We start from the raw sequence: 17,461 nt of genomic DNA, 5'->3' as shown, positions 1-17,461 counted from the left end.
AGATGGGAGGGTGGGAGGATCACAGTTGGATGGTGGTATTAACTGGAAGAGTTCAGTGTCGAAATTTAGGGTGGTTTTGGTTGGAGGGATTGGCAGCAAAGAATTGTTTCCATTGCAGGGATTGGGAGAAGGGGAGAGGTCTTTGACAAGCCAGCATGGTTAAATTTGGGTGTAGGGCCAAAGGTTATGTCTTTGGATAGAAATGAAACTTCTGTGGAGATGAAGGTTAACAATAGTGTTACGGGAATGTTTTGACACTGCAATTGATGGAGAGTTGGTAGGGAGTTTTTGTAGATGTGCCAAGTTGAAAATGTCAGCTAGGCAGGGTTTAGCTGCTATGAGGGGTGGATGAGGAGGAACACTATGGATACTATAGGGGTTGGATAGTGGTGCCTTGAGGCAGCAATGGAATGTAAGTAGGTTGGATAACTTACAGAGGTGGTGTCTGGAATGCTCCCACAAGTGCTGGAGACCAAGGAATTCAGTTTCAGAGGTGTGATGTATGGAGTAGGGATTGCAGAGTAATAGTACATTGCGGAGGGAGCAGAGCTGGCTGGCTGGCTGGCTGGCTGGCTGGCTGGCTGGCTGGCTGGTTGGTTTGAGGGAGTGACCAAACAGCAATGTCATCAGATATTGAAAGGATGGGGAAGGAAGTTGGCCATGCCCTTAAAAGGAACCGTGCTGGCATTTGCATGAAGCTACTTAGGGAGATGATGGAAAACCTGAATCAGAATGGCCGGCCGTGGGTTTGAACCATCATCCTCCCAAATGTGAGTCCAGTGTGCCAACCACTGCGCCACCTTTCTCAGCGTTTGTTCTGGGATGCCTGTGCCATGGAGATATATTTTTGCAGTATCAAGTTTGTGAAGGCCAGGGATTGGTGGAATCTGAAAAGGTGTAGGTCATTGTTAAAGGACGGGTGTGATCCAGAGAAATGAATCTTTACAGTTAGGCCATTTGGGGAGGATTCCATGGTTTAGGCAGCCTTTGAGAAACAGGTTGTGGGGCTAGGTTTTAACCAGGGAAAGGCCTACTTTTCTGAATTGGTGCAGAAAGCTGGAGCAAGGGTCCATTGTCAAGGAATGGTGTAAAGGAAACGGGAGTGACCCAGAAATCTACAAAATGTATTGATGGTTGTGAAACATGTGCAGATATGAAAAAATATACTCAGGTACATAAAAATATGCAAAAATACGTGAAACTGCATATAAATATGTTAAAAACTCACAAAAATGTGGGTGAAAAGGAACAATGAGGTGTGTGTGTGTGTGTGTGTGTGTGTGTGTGTGTGTGTGTTATGCAGTAAGCAAAGAGAGAGGGATGGGGGATGGATTAGGTCAAGGATGAAAAGGAAGTACAGAAGGATGAGAGATGAAGTGGAATCAGTAGCAATAAATATAATTATCATAGGAAAGCAAAAGATCTGGAAGAGAACCTGAGAAAATTCTGGTCTTACGTAAAATCGCTAAGCAGGTCTAAGGCTTGTTGACCAGTGTGATGGGGGCAGTTGAAGATAGCAAAACGAAAGCTGAAGTTCGAAATTTCACATTCAATAAATCGTTCACGCAGGAAAAGCGTATAAACATACCACAAATATACCATCATTTACCATCAGACTGACCCCCATTTGGATGACACGGTAATAAGCATACCTGGCATAGAGAAGCAACTGAAGGATTTGAAAGCAAATAAATCATCAGGTCCGGATGGAATCCCAGTTCGATTTTACAAAGCATACTCTACTACATTGGCCCTTACCTAGCTTGCATTTATCGTGAATCTCTCGTCCAGCACAAAGTCCCACGCAACTGGAAAAAGTGCAAGTGATGCCTGTATATAAGAAGGTTAAAAAAATGGACCCTCAAAATTACAGACCAATATTCCTAACTTTGATTAGCTGCCGAATCCTTGAACATGTTCTCAGTTGGAATATAACAAACGTTCTTGAGACTGAGAAGCTTATGTCTACGAATCAGCATGGTTTTAGAAAGCATCGCTCATGCGACACTCAGCTTTCCCTTTTCTTACATGATATACTGCAAACAGTGGACGAAGGACATTCAGCAGATTCCACATTTCTGTATTTCCAGAAAGCATTTAATACAGTGCCCCTTTGCAGGCTGTTAACAAAGGTACAAGCATATGGAATAAATTCAGAGATATGTGAGTGGCTCAAAGACTTCTTAAATGATAGAACCTGGTATGTTGTCCTCAACGGTGTGTGTTAATCAGAGACAAGGATATTGTCAGGAGTGCCGCAGGGAAGTGTGATAGGACCACTGTTGTCCTCTGCATACATAAATAACATGGCGAACAGGGTGGGCAGCAATCTGCAGTTGTTTGCTGATGATGTCGTGGTGTAAAATAAGGTGTTGAAGTTGAGTTTCTGTTGGAAGGTACAAGATGACAGACAAAAACTTCAGTTGTTGTGATAAATGGCACCTAGTCCTAAATGTGGAAAAATGTAAGTTAATACGGATGAGTAGTAAGATCAAACCTGAAGTGTTTGGGTACAGTATTAGTAGTGTCCTGCTAGACATAGTCAAGTCATTTAAATATCTGGGCATAATGTTGCAAAGCAATATGAGGTGGAACGAGTATGTCAGAATTGTGCTAGGGAAGGCAAATGGTTGAATTCAGTTCATTGGGAGAATATTAGGAAAGAGTTTTGCCTATAAAGGACACTGGTGTAACCTATTCTTGAGTATTGCTAGAGTGTTTGGGATCTATACCAGGTCGAATTGAAGGAAGACATTAAGCAATTCAGAGGCGGGCTGCTAGATTTGTTACCAATAGGTTCAAACAGCACATAAGTGTTAGCGGAGATGCTTCGGGAACTCAAATGGGAATACCTGGAGGGAAGGCAATGTTCTTTTTGAGAAGTACTGTTGAGAAAATTTAGAGAAATGGCGTTTGAAGGTGACTGCCAAACGATTGTACTGCTGACAATATATGTTGTACGTAAGGACCATGAAGGTAAGATTAGGCCTCATACAGAGGCATACAGTCGTTTTTCCCTCACTCCAATTGCGAGTAGAACAGGAACAGTAATGACAAATAGAGGTATAGCGTGTGTGAGGTGTGCTAGCATGTGTGTGAACAATGTGCATCTCTCTTTTACTGATGAAGGCTGTAGCCGAGAGCTTTATTTAAGTGCCTTTTAATTGTACCTGTCTACAAATTGTGTCTTCTTTACATTAAGTAGCTACCTCTCATTTCCTAAATTGTAGTTTATTAGTTAGTTAGTTTCATGTTCCATGGATCATTCGCAGAATAAATCCTAATGATGCGGAGCGAGTCATTTCACATTCACATTGCAAATTGATTTGTAAATGTTCTACATTTAGAACATAAAAAGTGTTGTTATTAAATGTACTGAAGTGAATTAGTAATTCCTGTCCAACACCTTTTACACATTATTGTAATAGACATTCTTCTTTGGAGTGAGAGTTGGCAAGGAGAAACTTTTTCAGCTTGTTTTCAAATTTTGCTTTGCTATCTGTCAAGACATTTTATATCATTGAGTAAATGATCAAAAATTTTAGTTGCTGCATTGTGCACCCTTATTTGTGCGCGAGACAACCTTAATGTGTAGTAATGAATATAATTTTTATTCTGGTATTGTAATTATACTCCGTCTTTAGCTTAAAACACTGCTGCCACAGGGACTTAAATCAGTCAATATAATCAACCGTCACTCGGAATTCTAAGTCCAGCCATCTGCCTGATCTGGAAGCAATGTAGGATGCGGAAGTGTGTGGAGGAAGTTCTGTCATTCTTCACAAGCCATTACAGAGGTGTCTCAGCTCGTGGTCTAGTGGTAAACATTGCGCTGTGTAGAGATAAGAGTCGTGAGTATGAGGCTCCTCAAAGCCATAGTTTTTAAATCATTTTGGGTGTCTGCAAAAGTTATATCTGATGGAACCTCAAAGATAATTCACTTCACTGTCTAAACCCCCACTAATAGCAAAAACTTCCAGATATAATTCCGCCAATGGCTGCGTCAAGACCAGAACAAATCAGCAGCCACTAGTTACCAACTATACGCAACATGCCACCCACTGACCAGGCAAACCCGGCGCCATGACTATTATGATCTATCATTTTCTTATTTGCACCTCTAGTATTTATCTTGCAGTTACATAGTAGGTTTTGTATGCTTGAAACTTACGAACATTGTTAAAGAGTTGTAAATAGAGTCACAAGTGGAAAAAGTTCTAACATTTGACACACAGCATTTGCTACTGGGGTGAAGGCAACAGAGGCACTTCAGAAAGTGTGTGTGTGTGTTGGGGAGGGGGGGGGGGATCCTTTTGTGAAAACACGTTAGAAAAGGATGTTCCTGTTTAAAGACAGATAGATGATTTTCCACATTCAGGAAGTCCGAATAATAAACATATGTGATTAACGGCGACCATTTAAAAATTGTGTGACATTTGCATTTAATTGATGATGTTCAGAAGTCAGGAGTAGAAGTACTTTTTACTCCAATTCAAAGCAACAAAAGTCAAAGGGGTGGCGTGCCCGCATGTTCACGCATTGTATGAATAGATAACATTAAGATTTAGAAGACAAACAGTAATAATAATTGAATTAAATATCATTGTGAAGTATTTTGATGCCATGGCGAGTTACAAACCTGTGTCCTGTATATAACATTAACTAAATTCTTTGAGATTGTGACTAGTCACAAGTGCAGCAATAAGCAATGTCCAATTTGTTTGATGGCTGACCGATCAGCACTGCAGCAGATGCTATGATACAAACAGAAAGACCCCATCTTGACTCTGAATACAGTGTGCACACAACACTGTGTGCATGTTTGTTGAGTAACCAGTGTGTAACTCTTTCCACAGATTTGATGGAGCAAGTGGAACCATTATCATGTTGTTAGTCATCAGAATGTTAACCAGTAATAGACTGTCCACTTGCCTTTGATTACAAGAAAACGTAAGATGTGGTGATACCAAAATTTACACCAAAAGGAGCTTGTCCGCCCTATGTAGTAGTACTCAAGTAAATAATTTTTTTCAGAATTATATAATGCATTTCCTCCTCGCATCTCATAGCACTTGTTTTGGTATGGAGTGAGAAAATAAAATTTTAGAATTTTGAAGCATAATAAGACATGACATTTCCTTTCATGCATTACCACCGCTTGCTGGTTCTTATTTAAAAATTGTGGACATCAGGTCTTTTGGCAGAATGGGTCTTATGTTGTTTTACTAATTATGGTATGGGGAACATGCAGAAATGGAGAGTACCCTTTACAGCAGTGAAGATCTTTGCACATATGTGCATACAGCATTGACTGCCAGATGGTGCAACTTTCCACAGAATTCAGGTGACAGGTAACACAACTGTCAGAATGGTTCAGATATCATTCTGTAAGTCATCAGAAGATGGACTGAAAGTCAAAATAATCTACATCTACATGACTACTCTGCAATTCACATTTAAGTGCTTGGCAGAGGGTTCATCAAACCACAATCATACTATCTCTCTACCATTCCACTCCCGAACAGCATGCGGGAAAAACGAACACCTAAACCTTTCTGTTCGAGCTCTGATTTCTCTTATTTTATTTTGATGATCTTTCCTACCTATGTAGGTTGGGCTCAACAAAATATTTTCGCATTCGGAAGACAAAGTTGGTGACTGAAATTTCGTAAATCGATCTCACCGCGACGAAAAACGTCTTTGCTTTAATGACTTCCATCCCAATTCGTGTATCGTATCTGCCACACTCTCTCCCTTATTACGTGATAATACAAAACGAGCTGCCCTTTTTTTGTCCTCCGTCAATCCCACCTGGTAAGGATCCCACACCGCGCAGCAATATTCTAACAGAGGACGAACGAGTGTAGTGTAAGCTGTCTCTTTAGTGGACTTGTTACATCTTCTAAGTGTCCTGCCAATGAAACGCAACCTTTGGCTCGCCTTCCCCACAATATTATCTATGTGGTCTTTCCAACTGAAGTTGTTCGTAATTTTAACACCCAGGTACTTAGTTGAATTGACAGCCTTGAGAATTATACTATTTATCGAGTAATCGAATTCCAACGGATTTCTTTTGGAACTCATGTGGATCACCTCACACTTTTCGTTATTTAGCGTCAACTGCCACCTGCCAGACCATACAGCAATCTTTTCTAAATCGCTTTGCAACTGATACTGGTCTTCGGATGACCTTACTAGACGGTAAATTACAGCATCATCTGCGAACAACCTAAGAGAACTGCTCAGATTGTCACCCAGGTCATTTATATAGACCAGGAACAGCAGAGGTCCCAGGACGCTTCCCTTGGGAACACCTGATATCACTTCAGTTTTACTCGATGATTTGTCGCATTTTGAATCATATTCAACCCAAAAGGGAATACTGCTTAAGGTATTATAGTGTGCTGAAGTTATTAAAATTCAGTGATGCCCACACAAATATTCTGATAGCTGAAAGGACCTGTTAGTGCACAACTATCAGGAATGAATTAAAATCAAACTCCAAGAACTTGAGAAAACTGTTTTGTTTACCTCTTATTGTTATTTTGGGTCTCAGTCTTAGGCATTCTCATTCATAAAGCACTTTATGTTTGTTTTAGCAAAGCATCAGTAACAGTTATATTGTAACAACTGTATGATCAGAATGATGCAGGTGCTCAGTAAATGTGGTGATCTTACACTGTCAGTTACTTTGAATGACATTAGTGGTGAAGCAGTTTCTCTAGTGCTGACCATATTAGTGAGATAGCATGGGGACAATGATGCTTCTTATGAACAACTACTCTGATTAAGATCTACTTACTTCATCCTGTACACTGATGTATGGCTAGGAACACCTGCCCCGCTAGACAGCCTCTTGTTTCCCCTCAAGAACAAGCAGAGAACAGAATCAAAAACATTTGAAAGGAAACACTCATCAGTCTGCTCAGTCTAAGTAAGAAGCACATGTCTATCTCATTACCACCAAGCAGGCACAGTGTTCCTTCTTGTGGTAATTACATTAAATCTGCAGGTAAATCCTTAACAAATATTACCTTCTGCTATGCAGCTGAAATGAAAGTCACTACATGTTATAGTTAGTTAGTAATAAACTCCCTGCAATCCTTCTTCCACTGTTCTGGAACATACTTACCGTTTGACTGTTTGACTATATGGGTGGTACACTCTGATTCACGTGTGTTTGAAATGAACTGACGACATCACAAAACAATGACTGTGGAAAGGATGCCATTAAAATGTTATTACACAGATAGAAAGACAAATGTTCTTCAAATCCCTAATATTGTCTCAAAACCAAATTGTATATAAAATGCCATCCAGAACACATTTGGCAACTCAGTGATAGTCAACGGACTTGCAGGACTGGAGCTGAATTATCCTACTGTCTTCACCAGATGTTTATGTGCAACTTTGATGAAATGATGTGTGCATAATAACCAACAGTGAGGTGGAAAATTGCATTTTTGACTGCAAGAAGGTTGTTTTATGAGTAAATTATGGTGTCTCTTGTCATTTATGTTATGGGAAACCTTACTATTTTGATCTTTGCCTACATTATAACAATGAGAAATGTTCATATTCTTGACGCCTTGCTATCTGTGACTAATTTAATTTTCAATGGCTTCGCCAGATGTTTACGTGTAACTTTGATCAAATGTTGCATGCATAATAAGCAACAATGAGGTGGAAAATTGAATTTTTGACTGCAAGAAGGTTATTTTACAAGTAAATTATGATGTCTCTTGTCATTTATCTTATGGGAAACCATACTGTTTTGATCTTTGCCTCCATTATAGCAATGATAAATGTTGTTCATATTCTTGACGCCTTGCTATCTGTGACCAGTTTAACTTTCAATGGCTTTTTGAGCCCACATTATCTGTCATTGCGTGTGTTTGCCTGCACGGTAGCCTTTTCTGGTTGGAACTTTATTGTTCATAGCTTACGAAGTTTCCCTGTGCCTGTTAACATTTTGCAATCAATGCTGTGTTGTTGTCTCTTCATTTCTCTCTTTTTGGGACAGTTCCAATGACAGCAGTCTGAAAAAAGATATTTTCTAAGCCTATAGTTAATGAAAAGATGTGTTGCTTACTCATAACATTCACAGTATAAACACTGTAGTTGCTCCAAAAATGTGAATCATGTCCGGTGATGAGCATTTTAGTTTTCAGTCTGCTTAAGACAGAAAAACACAAATAATTGTGACAGTTATTGTTGTATGATTTGTTTGCAGTTGGTATATGTCTAAGTATTATTAGTAACTATGGCTACTCCCTAAACCTAGTTACAGAAATGTGAATAAGGTTCAGTGACACTTACTTTTGGTATTCCAACCCTCTGCACAACTTCTTTGAGGCAGACACTGTAGGTACTTCACAGCTGACTCAAGGAACACATTAGCTGGATTCTTCCTACTAGTAGTATAACTTAATCTTGGCAACAGTGCAGAATATGTTTGGCAGCTCTGTGAGTGATGAGGTACTTCCTGTATGGCACAGAATTTCTCTGTTTAATTCCCTTGATATATTCGTATCATTTTTTGTTTAACCTGAGTGATTTACACATAAGGTGCGAAATAAGGTTATCAATTTATGGTTGTCCAAGAAAGTCATTCCCTGTAGAAATTGCAACTGATCTCATCTTTTGCATTGCAATTTAGCTGTTGCAGCCACCACTGGGGCAATAAGGTAGAGCCAAATACTGTATCTCTTCGCTGTCTCTGAGATAACATGGTCACCTGTGAAGTGAATGCTGCTTTGATTCACATTTCCAGTCTCATTGAAGGCCAGACTTTTATCACTTGTGTGACAGAGCTGTAGGCAGCCAGATTGAAAATCAATAAGGAACTCTTACTTATTTTATTTATGAACTGCCACATTTCTGTGCTATTTGAGATTGACACAGGACAGCAAGTAAACATGGACCATTTTGAAGCCCAGTGTGAATGTCATGTTACTAATTTGGGCCAATATAGATTCATTCCTGTTTCGGGAGCCTTATTTTTTATTACAACAGAATTTCAGTATATAGTTTTCATTCATATTACTACAGTGTATTATATGATAGCTTTTCTATTATTTTACATCAGAGAGAAATCAATCATCAAGAGACTCTTCTCTCACATTATGTAAAACAGCCTGACAATGCTCGTGTAGTTTATCAATTCCACACCTATAAAATTCTACTGGATCTGAGTCAATGGTTTCTTAAAACATGTTTGGAGTGCATTTTCATCCAGCAAGGTATTTTCTTATCAGTTTATTGATAAGGAGCGAGAATGGTGAACATTTGAAGGTATAAAAAGTGTGTGGGGGATGATTTTTAAAGTGAACTCCAGGGTAGTTTTGTTTGTGAAATCAGCAGAGTGAATCATGTTATAGTAGGACCACATGATGCAATTTTGTGGGTCGTTTCCCTTACACTGTAACAGAAAGGCATCTTAGTCATTGGCAACAAGCACTAGCTGCGATAGGCACACCTTTCAGGAGGGGTTAGTAGTGCTCAATGCCCTTTTTGAACCACTGGCAAAATATTGTGTTCAGATAGCCCTTTGCTCGACTCTGTGTGTGTGTGTGTGTGTGTGTGTGTGTGTGTGTGTGTGTGTGTGTGTTAAGGCTCAACCAATAATTTGTTCTTAAAAAGTTAACATAAAGGCATCATAACTCATCACCAATAACAATATTGCATTTGAAATTCCCCATGAGCAAACTGATGATGGTCAAGCAAATATGCAGCAATGGTTATCCGTTTGGCTGTTTTTGCTCTGAATTGGAGGATGCAGTACCCCTATCTTATCCGTTTGGCTTTTTTTGCTCTGAATTGGAGGATGCAGTAGCCCTATCTCCACCTTCTGAACCTTGCCTATTAAATGCAAGTGTCACTTGATGTTTAAATGATCAGTTCGTCAGATACAGCACTCATCGCACACACAATACAAAGGTTCCAAGCTGCTCCTGTTGCCTTCACCTCTGTATTAAATCCATAGCGAATAATATGTCTGGAATGTTAGAACTTTTTCCACTTCTGACTCTCTTTTAAAATTCTTTAGCAATGTTCATTAGTTTGGAGCATGCAATATCCAGTAGGTACCAGCAAGACAAATACGAGAAATGCAAATAAGAAAATGATTGTTTGTAATGCACTCAAACACTTTAAAAAATCTGGGGATATGGACTCTGCCTCTTACCCTTCATCCATGGTTCACAGGATATTGTGGGAGAAAGAGGCAAGATGAGATTTGCATAAATGGTCCTTTTGAAATCGGTGCTGATTTCTGGACAGAAGCTTTTCTGTTTCAAGGAGTCTTATTGTATTAAAACTTACACACAGTCAAGAATTCTGTAGCATACCAGTGTTAAAGATATGTGTCTGTAATTTTGTGGGTCCCTTCTTTTATCCTCCTTACATGCAAGGAGTCCCATGCACTTTCTTCCAATCACTTGGGACTTCGCACTATGTGAGAGACGTGCAGTAAATGTGAGCCAAGTAAAGGGTTCATTGCCATAGACTTGTCTCTGTAAAACCAAATTGTGATTCTTTCTGACCTGGGGACTTACTTGTTTTTTAACTTTTTCAGTTGTTTCTTAACGCTAGAAATGCCTATTTCTATATCCTACATACAAGAGTCTGCATTAGGGTCGAATGATGGTCTGTCTGTATGATCCTCATAAATCAGTGATTTTTTTTAAATACGAAATTTAAAGCTGCAGTCTTCCTTTTGCTGTCTTCTATTGCTGCAGTAGAATTTTTTCAGGTTCTCGGCAAGATCCTTCACTAAGGTATGGTGGTGGAAGTTTCATATGCTTTATGCATTGATGTTTTTATACACTCAAATATTTCTAACATTTGTCTGTCGACATTTCCAAGTCCTTTTTTGACCTGAGTGTTCAACAATCTCTGGATCCTTGACATTTTCTGAATTTTGTTACTAAATCACGGTAGGTCTTTTCCATTCTTAATCCAATTACTCATCACACATTTCTCCAGAGCGTGATTTACAGTTTGGTGGTTTTAATATTTATACTCACGTACTGAGAAAACATGCAATTTTATTGAGACACTACATAAAAGAGCTCTCAAGAATTTGTCATTCTTTGTATAGTTTGCTATGCAAAAGTTATGAGAAATGTGACATCAGCACTTTAAAAAAACTGTTACCAGAGGGGAGTTAATTGGAAGTATGTCGGACATCATATCTAGAACCATAGTTCTTTATTTGCAAAATAATAATATGAAAATTTCAGCCTGGAGAAAAAAACCAGAATCAGTTACAAATATTAATGAACTGCGGCCATCAGATTTACATTTTGAAACGGGCACAAGGACAGCATCAAATTGTACAACATTCCGTAAAGACTGTTGATTTTGTATTAATGTCCACATGAAATTTTCCTGTTCTGAGAAAAAGTCGTTACATATCCAAAACTTTTATTAGGAAAATCTAAGCAATGATGATAATACAAAGAATAATGATGATGATGATTTATTTCATTTTGCAAAGATTAATAAATAAAATGGAAAAGGCGTCAGTCATGGCCTATCCACGGGAATTATTCTGGCTTGTACTTAGTTTCAAATGCTGAAACAGTGATCACAAAAATGTTACATGTAGTCTGTTCCTCATTAATGACATAACAGATAATTATAGTTCTGGTTCTCCCCATTAACCATATTTATAGGGTGTGTACGCTCTGGCAGAACCGGGAAATCTGGGAAAAACCCGGGAATTGTTTCATCCTAGTAATACCTGGGAATCTTTTAGGAGCCTGGAAATTTTTGATTATTTTGGTTTTCAATTAAATTTTTGTAATTATGACTGATAAGAACTATTACTCTAACAAAGAATTTTACTTTAGCCTGCTACCACACAATAATATTACAGGAGTAAAACACAAACAAGAAAATAACACCAAAATAAAACTTTAGTTGCAATACTTCCTAACAACAAGCTGCTTTCGAAAAGCGTGACATCACAACTGTTTACATTTTTACCTGGCCGCAGGAAAATATTGCGAATGGTGGTCTGAGAAACGTTACTTTCAAAGTAAATTTCCTTTTATGCAAGATGAATTACATGTTGTAATGGAATGTGTGATGAATTTCTTAATTCATGGAATGTTTGACTCTTTCAAAACCTAATACTTTGAGGACCAGCCACTTAGAAAAATTTCAGGCCCAGAAGACCAACCGTTTATGCCATCATTTAAAATTTTACTGGTGTCGGATATATCTCAGAGGGTACCGGTAACGCAGGCTAAAAAAGACAATGCTTCATACACTCCTGGAAATTGAAATAAGAACACCGTCAATTCATTGTCCCAGGAAGGGGAAACTTTATTGACACATTCCTGGGGTCAGATACATCACATGATCACACTGACAGAACCACAGGCACATAGACACAGGCAACAGAGCATGCACAATGTCGGCACTAGTACAGTGTATATCCACCTTTCGCAGCAACGCAGGCTGCTATTCTCCCATGGAGACGATCGTAGAGATGCTGGATGTAGTCCTGTGGAATGGCTTGCCATGCCATTTCCACCTGGCGCCTCAGTTGGACCAGCATTCGTGCTGGACGTGCAGACCGCGTGAGACGACGCTTCATCCAGTCCCAAACATGCTCAATGGGGGACAGATCCGGAGATCTTGCTGGCCAGGGTAGTTGACTTACACCTTCTAGAGCACGTTGGGTGGCACGGAATACATGCGGACGTGCATTGTCCTGTTGGAACAGCAAGTTCCCTTGCCGGTCTAGGAATGGTAGAACGATGGGTTCGATGACGGTTTGGATGTACCGTGCACTATTCAGTGTCCCCTCGACGATCACCAGTGGTGTACGGCCAGTGTAGGAGATCGCTCCCCACACCATGATGCCGGGTGTTGGCCCTGTGTGCCTCGGTCGTATGCAGTCCTGATTGTGGCGCTCACCTGCACGGCGCTGAACACGCATACGACCATTATTGGCACCAAGGCAGAAGCGACTCTCATCGCTGAAGACGACACGTCTCCATTCGTCCCTCCATTCACGCCTGTCGCGACACCACTGGAGGCGGGCTGCACGATGTTGGGGCGTGAGCGGAAGACGGCCTAACGGTGTGCGGGACCGTAGCCCAGCTTCATGGAGACGGTTGCGAATGGTCCTCGCCGATACCCCAGGAGCAACAGTGTCCCTAATTTGCTGGGAAGTGGCGGTGCGGTCCCCTACGGCACTGAGTAGGATCCTACGGTCTTGGCGTGCATCCGTGCGTCGCTGCGGTCCGGTCCCAGGTCGACGGGCACGTGCACCTTCCGCCGACCACTGGCGACAACATCCATGTACTGTGGAGACCTCACGCCCCACGTGTTGAGCAATTCGGCGGTACGTCCACCCGGCCTCCCGCATGCCCACTATACGCCCTCACTCAAAGTCCGTCAACTGCACATACGGATCACGTCCACGCTGTCGCGGCATGCTACCAGTGTTAAAGACTGCGATGGAGCTCCGTATGCCACGGCAAACTGGCTGACACTGACGGCGGCGGTGCACAAATGCTGCGCAGCTAGCGCCATTCGACGGCCAACACCGCGGTTCCTGGTGTGTCCGCTGTGCCGTGCGTGTGATCATTGCTTGTACAGCCCTCTCGCAGTGTCTGTAGCAAGTATGGTGGGTCTGACACACCGGTGTCAATGTGTTCTTTTTTCCATTTCCAGGAGTGTATTTGCTTTGGTTCTTTATAGATTACAAATTATGCAATAATGATGGCAAAAAGTATAATCCTTCAGAAAAAAAGTGGAAAGTGAGTTCTTGAGCAATTTCACACATAATCATCTTTTCTGTAGAAAAGTAAAAATGCTTAATGGAATATGTGTTCGACCAAGTAAGCCATGAAATGTTCTGTTCACAGCAGTGCAATTTACTGTCACGCTTGTCAGGAATATTCAGCTGCTGCAATTTAAGCTGTGCTCGTAGGATCCTGCCTAACATGCTCAGAAAAAACAGCAAAAATTTTTTTTACAACCAGTGAAAGTTTAGCTTTTCTTGATGAAAAATATCATGTAGCTGTAATATTTTGAAAAGCAAGAATACGTATTATCATGCCATATTTTCCCAAATTCGAAGTTCTCTGCCAGACCATTCAGAACACTACTATGCTCTCGGTTTCTGTATTGTAGCATTGGCATCACATTTCATATTTTGGCATTCTTTGTTTGGAAACTACTTTGAGGAATTTGTATTTATACTTTCATAATAACAAAATATGCAGTGTACATGTTGCCGCGCATTGAAGATCTTTCCAAAAGTGATGCATTTTGCTCGGAGATCTGAAAGCTCTGTGCCAGTGCATAAAATGTTTACCATTCAAAGGACTGATACAATTTAAAGATCTGAGGGAAAATATATTGTCACTTAACACAGAAAACACATACTTTCACCCTGGGGAGGAAAAAAATGCATTGTTACCCAGAAAAAAGTGTATTTTTAACACACACATCCAGGAAAAATCCAGTTCTGCCCCCCCTTCCCCACATATACACCCTGATTTATGAAATGTAGAGCATCAGTGAATAATTTAAAAATAGTTGTTCAGTGTCACTGCTTTCAAGCAAATGTGTCTAGTCTAATATTCTAATGTTACAAAACAGAGAAGAGCAAAGTTATGCATGCTAAGATATCGGCAAAATAATTTATGAAACACAAGACTCATGAAATTTCTGCTTGAAGAGAAATTTTCTTTTTTATTTACAGGCATTTGTTGCTGTGCAGAGTTACTTTAGGGAAGTCATTCCTCCAATTTAGTGCAATGAAAATGGCCCATGCACCACCTGGTCACCACTCTGTAATGGGACGACCCAGTGCTGGTGGTCTGACGTTTCCTGAGTACGTTGTGTACAGGGGAGAACAGGTAAGCACTACATTAAACAGTGGAAAATCCAGGATGAACTGTAACAATATTGTGAAGAGGATAGTTGCCACCCATCATATTCTGGAGATGCCAAATCACTGATAGCCACAACAAAGACTGTCGGAAAGTGAGCTTTTGGCCAACAAGGCCTTTGTCAAATATAGACAAAACAAACACACACACACACACACACACACACACACGCACACACACACACACACACACACACACATGACCACAGTCTCTGGCAGTTGAAGTGTCTGGGTTCGTGCACACGTGTGTGTGTGTGTGTGTGTGTGTGTGTGTGTGTGTTTAGTCTATTTTCGACAAAGGCTTTGTTGGCTGAAAGCTCGCTTTCTGACAATCTTTTTGTTGTGCCTGTGCTTTCTGACAATCTTTTTGTTGTGCCTGTCTGGAACTTGGCATCTCACTATATGTTGAGTAGCGACTATCTTTTTCAAAATATAAGTACTATATTAGATATTCTTACCTGTCAGACTGTTTCCAAGATCCTAATGTATGTTTTGTTACAGGCTTATCCGGAATATCTCATCACTTACCAAATTGTGAAACCAGAGGAGAGCCCAACAAGTGGAGAACTAGAGAGCAGATGATTGGTGACTCTGGCAGGCAGTGGGCCAGTTCCCACTCCCTCTGAGACAAGGCCCCAGGACTGTTGCTGCAATGGTGGCGAGCTGTTACAGTTTGCCCTGCATTGCTTGCACTGGCTGTCTGTGGCACAGCCACCTAGCATATGCAAGACTGATGACTGGAATGACGCAGACCAGTGGCCCACTTAGTGTGCTGTTGATCATGCTACAGACATTCTTACAATCCCAGCAGTATTTCTCTAACATTGCCATTATTTAAAGGAAGGGGAAATTTATATTATGGTTGTTACCAAAAATATAAATTAAGGAACTGAGATACTAGTGTTATTATTTGTTTTAAAAGTCCTTTTGATATATTCCTTGTTCAAAATAGTGAGCTTTCAGATCACTATTGGTCACAGATAACAATACATGAGACTTGTACAGGATTTAGAAATCTAAAAGGAGGAAACAAATAGCAAATATATTTCTCATTTATGCTGGTTAGTTTAGTGATGTCCCAAGATTTAATTACTCACTCCATTAAGAGAGGGGTGTAGTATTTGTGTTTTATTTGTCACTCATGGTGAACACTGCAGTGGCAAACTATCAGCCACCATACATGCACAGAAATACTTAATGTACAAGCCATAATTTAAAGGTCTCGCTACTTTTAGATTTAACAGAATGATGCAGTTGGCTGATACATCATGTGGTGCATTAAAACACACCTTATGTGCTCATCTCTTCTGTCCTGATTTCAACCAGGTATTGTTTTTTGTGCTAAATGTTAGCACAAGGCAATTAAACATAGGTCTCTGTTATATTTATCAGTAACCTTGCTGAACATGATGACATTCATCTCATGGCTGTGAAAATTGTGCAGTTCTATTAGCACCATGACAGCCAAAGACTGCCCATCAGCTTTAGTGAATGTGTGCACTCTGGAAGTAGTCCCCAGAGACAGTGCCTTGTATGTGAGTAAAGTGTAATGTCCTTTTGTATAAGAAGTTGATGAAGTGTATCATGAGATGTGCTTTCCTGAATGAATGCGAACAAGCAGAACAATACTGAATAAACGAATCCTCCAAATGAACTGACTCGAATCAGAGCACAATGCCATCTTCCGAGTGTGTGAACTCCCCTACTGATATACCAGTATCAGGAACATTCCCATATAGCTCCCACATTTTTATGCTGTAATGTGATAAAAGTAAATGACTGTTCATGCCAAATCTTAATTAATGAATATTACGTATTGGAAATGGATCACGAATCAAGTGAACAGAAATTTCACCTCAAGAAGTGTCCCATGTCATGGTGTGGTATTGTTGATTCCTTTACAAAAGTAAAGCTGTCATCAGCTTGAATGTTTGTTTGCGCACTGGCACACTTAACTAGACATGCCATTATTGGAAGTGGTATGCTCTTGTCTTTCTCCAGCCTTTGAACTGACTTACTCAGCCAGTTGTATGGGACCTTACAGTTTGATTTGGCCTTCAAACCATGCTGCAACTTGGCATTTTTTCATGTTTGCAGATAATTGCTGGAAGTGAAATGAGAATCCTAGAATTGCCTGGGGAATGAACCCTGGACATTTGGATTGCTTTTCTGGCACTGAGCCAAGTTAACATCTTTATGTAGCTAAAATATTTGAGAACTTATATGACAGCACTGACAGAAGAGTCTGTAGCAATCTCTTAATATTTGTGCAGGATTCATAGACTCCCATCAAGTGTCTTTTTACATAGTTATGTTACTACTTGTGTTGCTGTTTTATATGTTCTTATATTATTGGATATAATAAAAATGTTTTCATACTGAACCCTATATTTAAAGAAATGCAGTTTCTATCAAATAACTCATTGTGCTGTATGAGGTGTGTGTTGTCAGTCATGTTCCTTCCATTTTTCTGGTGTTAACCCGCTTTAGCAAATTGCATCATTTTGAATTGATATTGATTGTATTAAACTAATGATTTGCAAC

The 17,461-nt window shown here is 40.1% G+C and overlaps 1 protein-coding gene across 2 annotated transcripts in view; it reads left to right on the top strand.

The window, feature by feature from the left end:
* Positions 1–15,810, top strand: part of LOC124619201 (poly [ADP-ribose] polymerase tankyrase) — a 301,869-nt gene extending 286,059 nt beyond the window's left edge. For both annotated transcript variants that reach the window (XM_047145420.1, XM_047145419.1), the window contains exons 18-19: positions 14,729–14,885; positions 15,419–15,810. In XM_047145420.1, the coding sequence (XP_047001376.1) occupies positions 14,729–14,885; positions 15,419–15,499 (238 nt within the window). In that variant the 3' untranslated portion in view covers positions 15,500–15,810. The remainder of the gene's footprint in view (positions 1–14,728; positions 14,886–15,418) is intronic.
* The last annotated feature ends 1,651 nt before the right edge of the window (positions 15,811–17,461 follow it).

The sequence above is a fragment of the Schistocerca americana genome, chromosome 6, assembly GCF_021461395.2.
Source record: "Schistocerca americana isolate TAMUIC-IGC-003095 chromosome 6, iqSchAmer2.1, whole genome shotgun sequence".
Classification (NCBI taxonomy): domain Eukaryota; kingdom Metazoa; phylum Arthropoda; class Insecta; order Orthoptera; family Acrididae; genus Schistocerca; species Schistocerca americana.
This window is presented reverse-complemented; position numbering and strand designations above follow the sequence as displayed.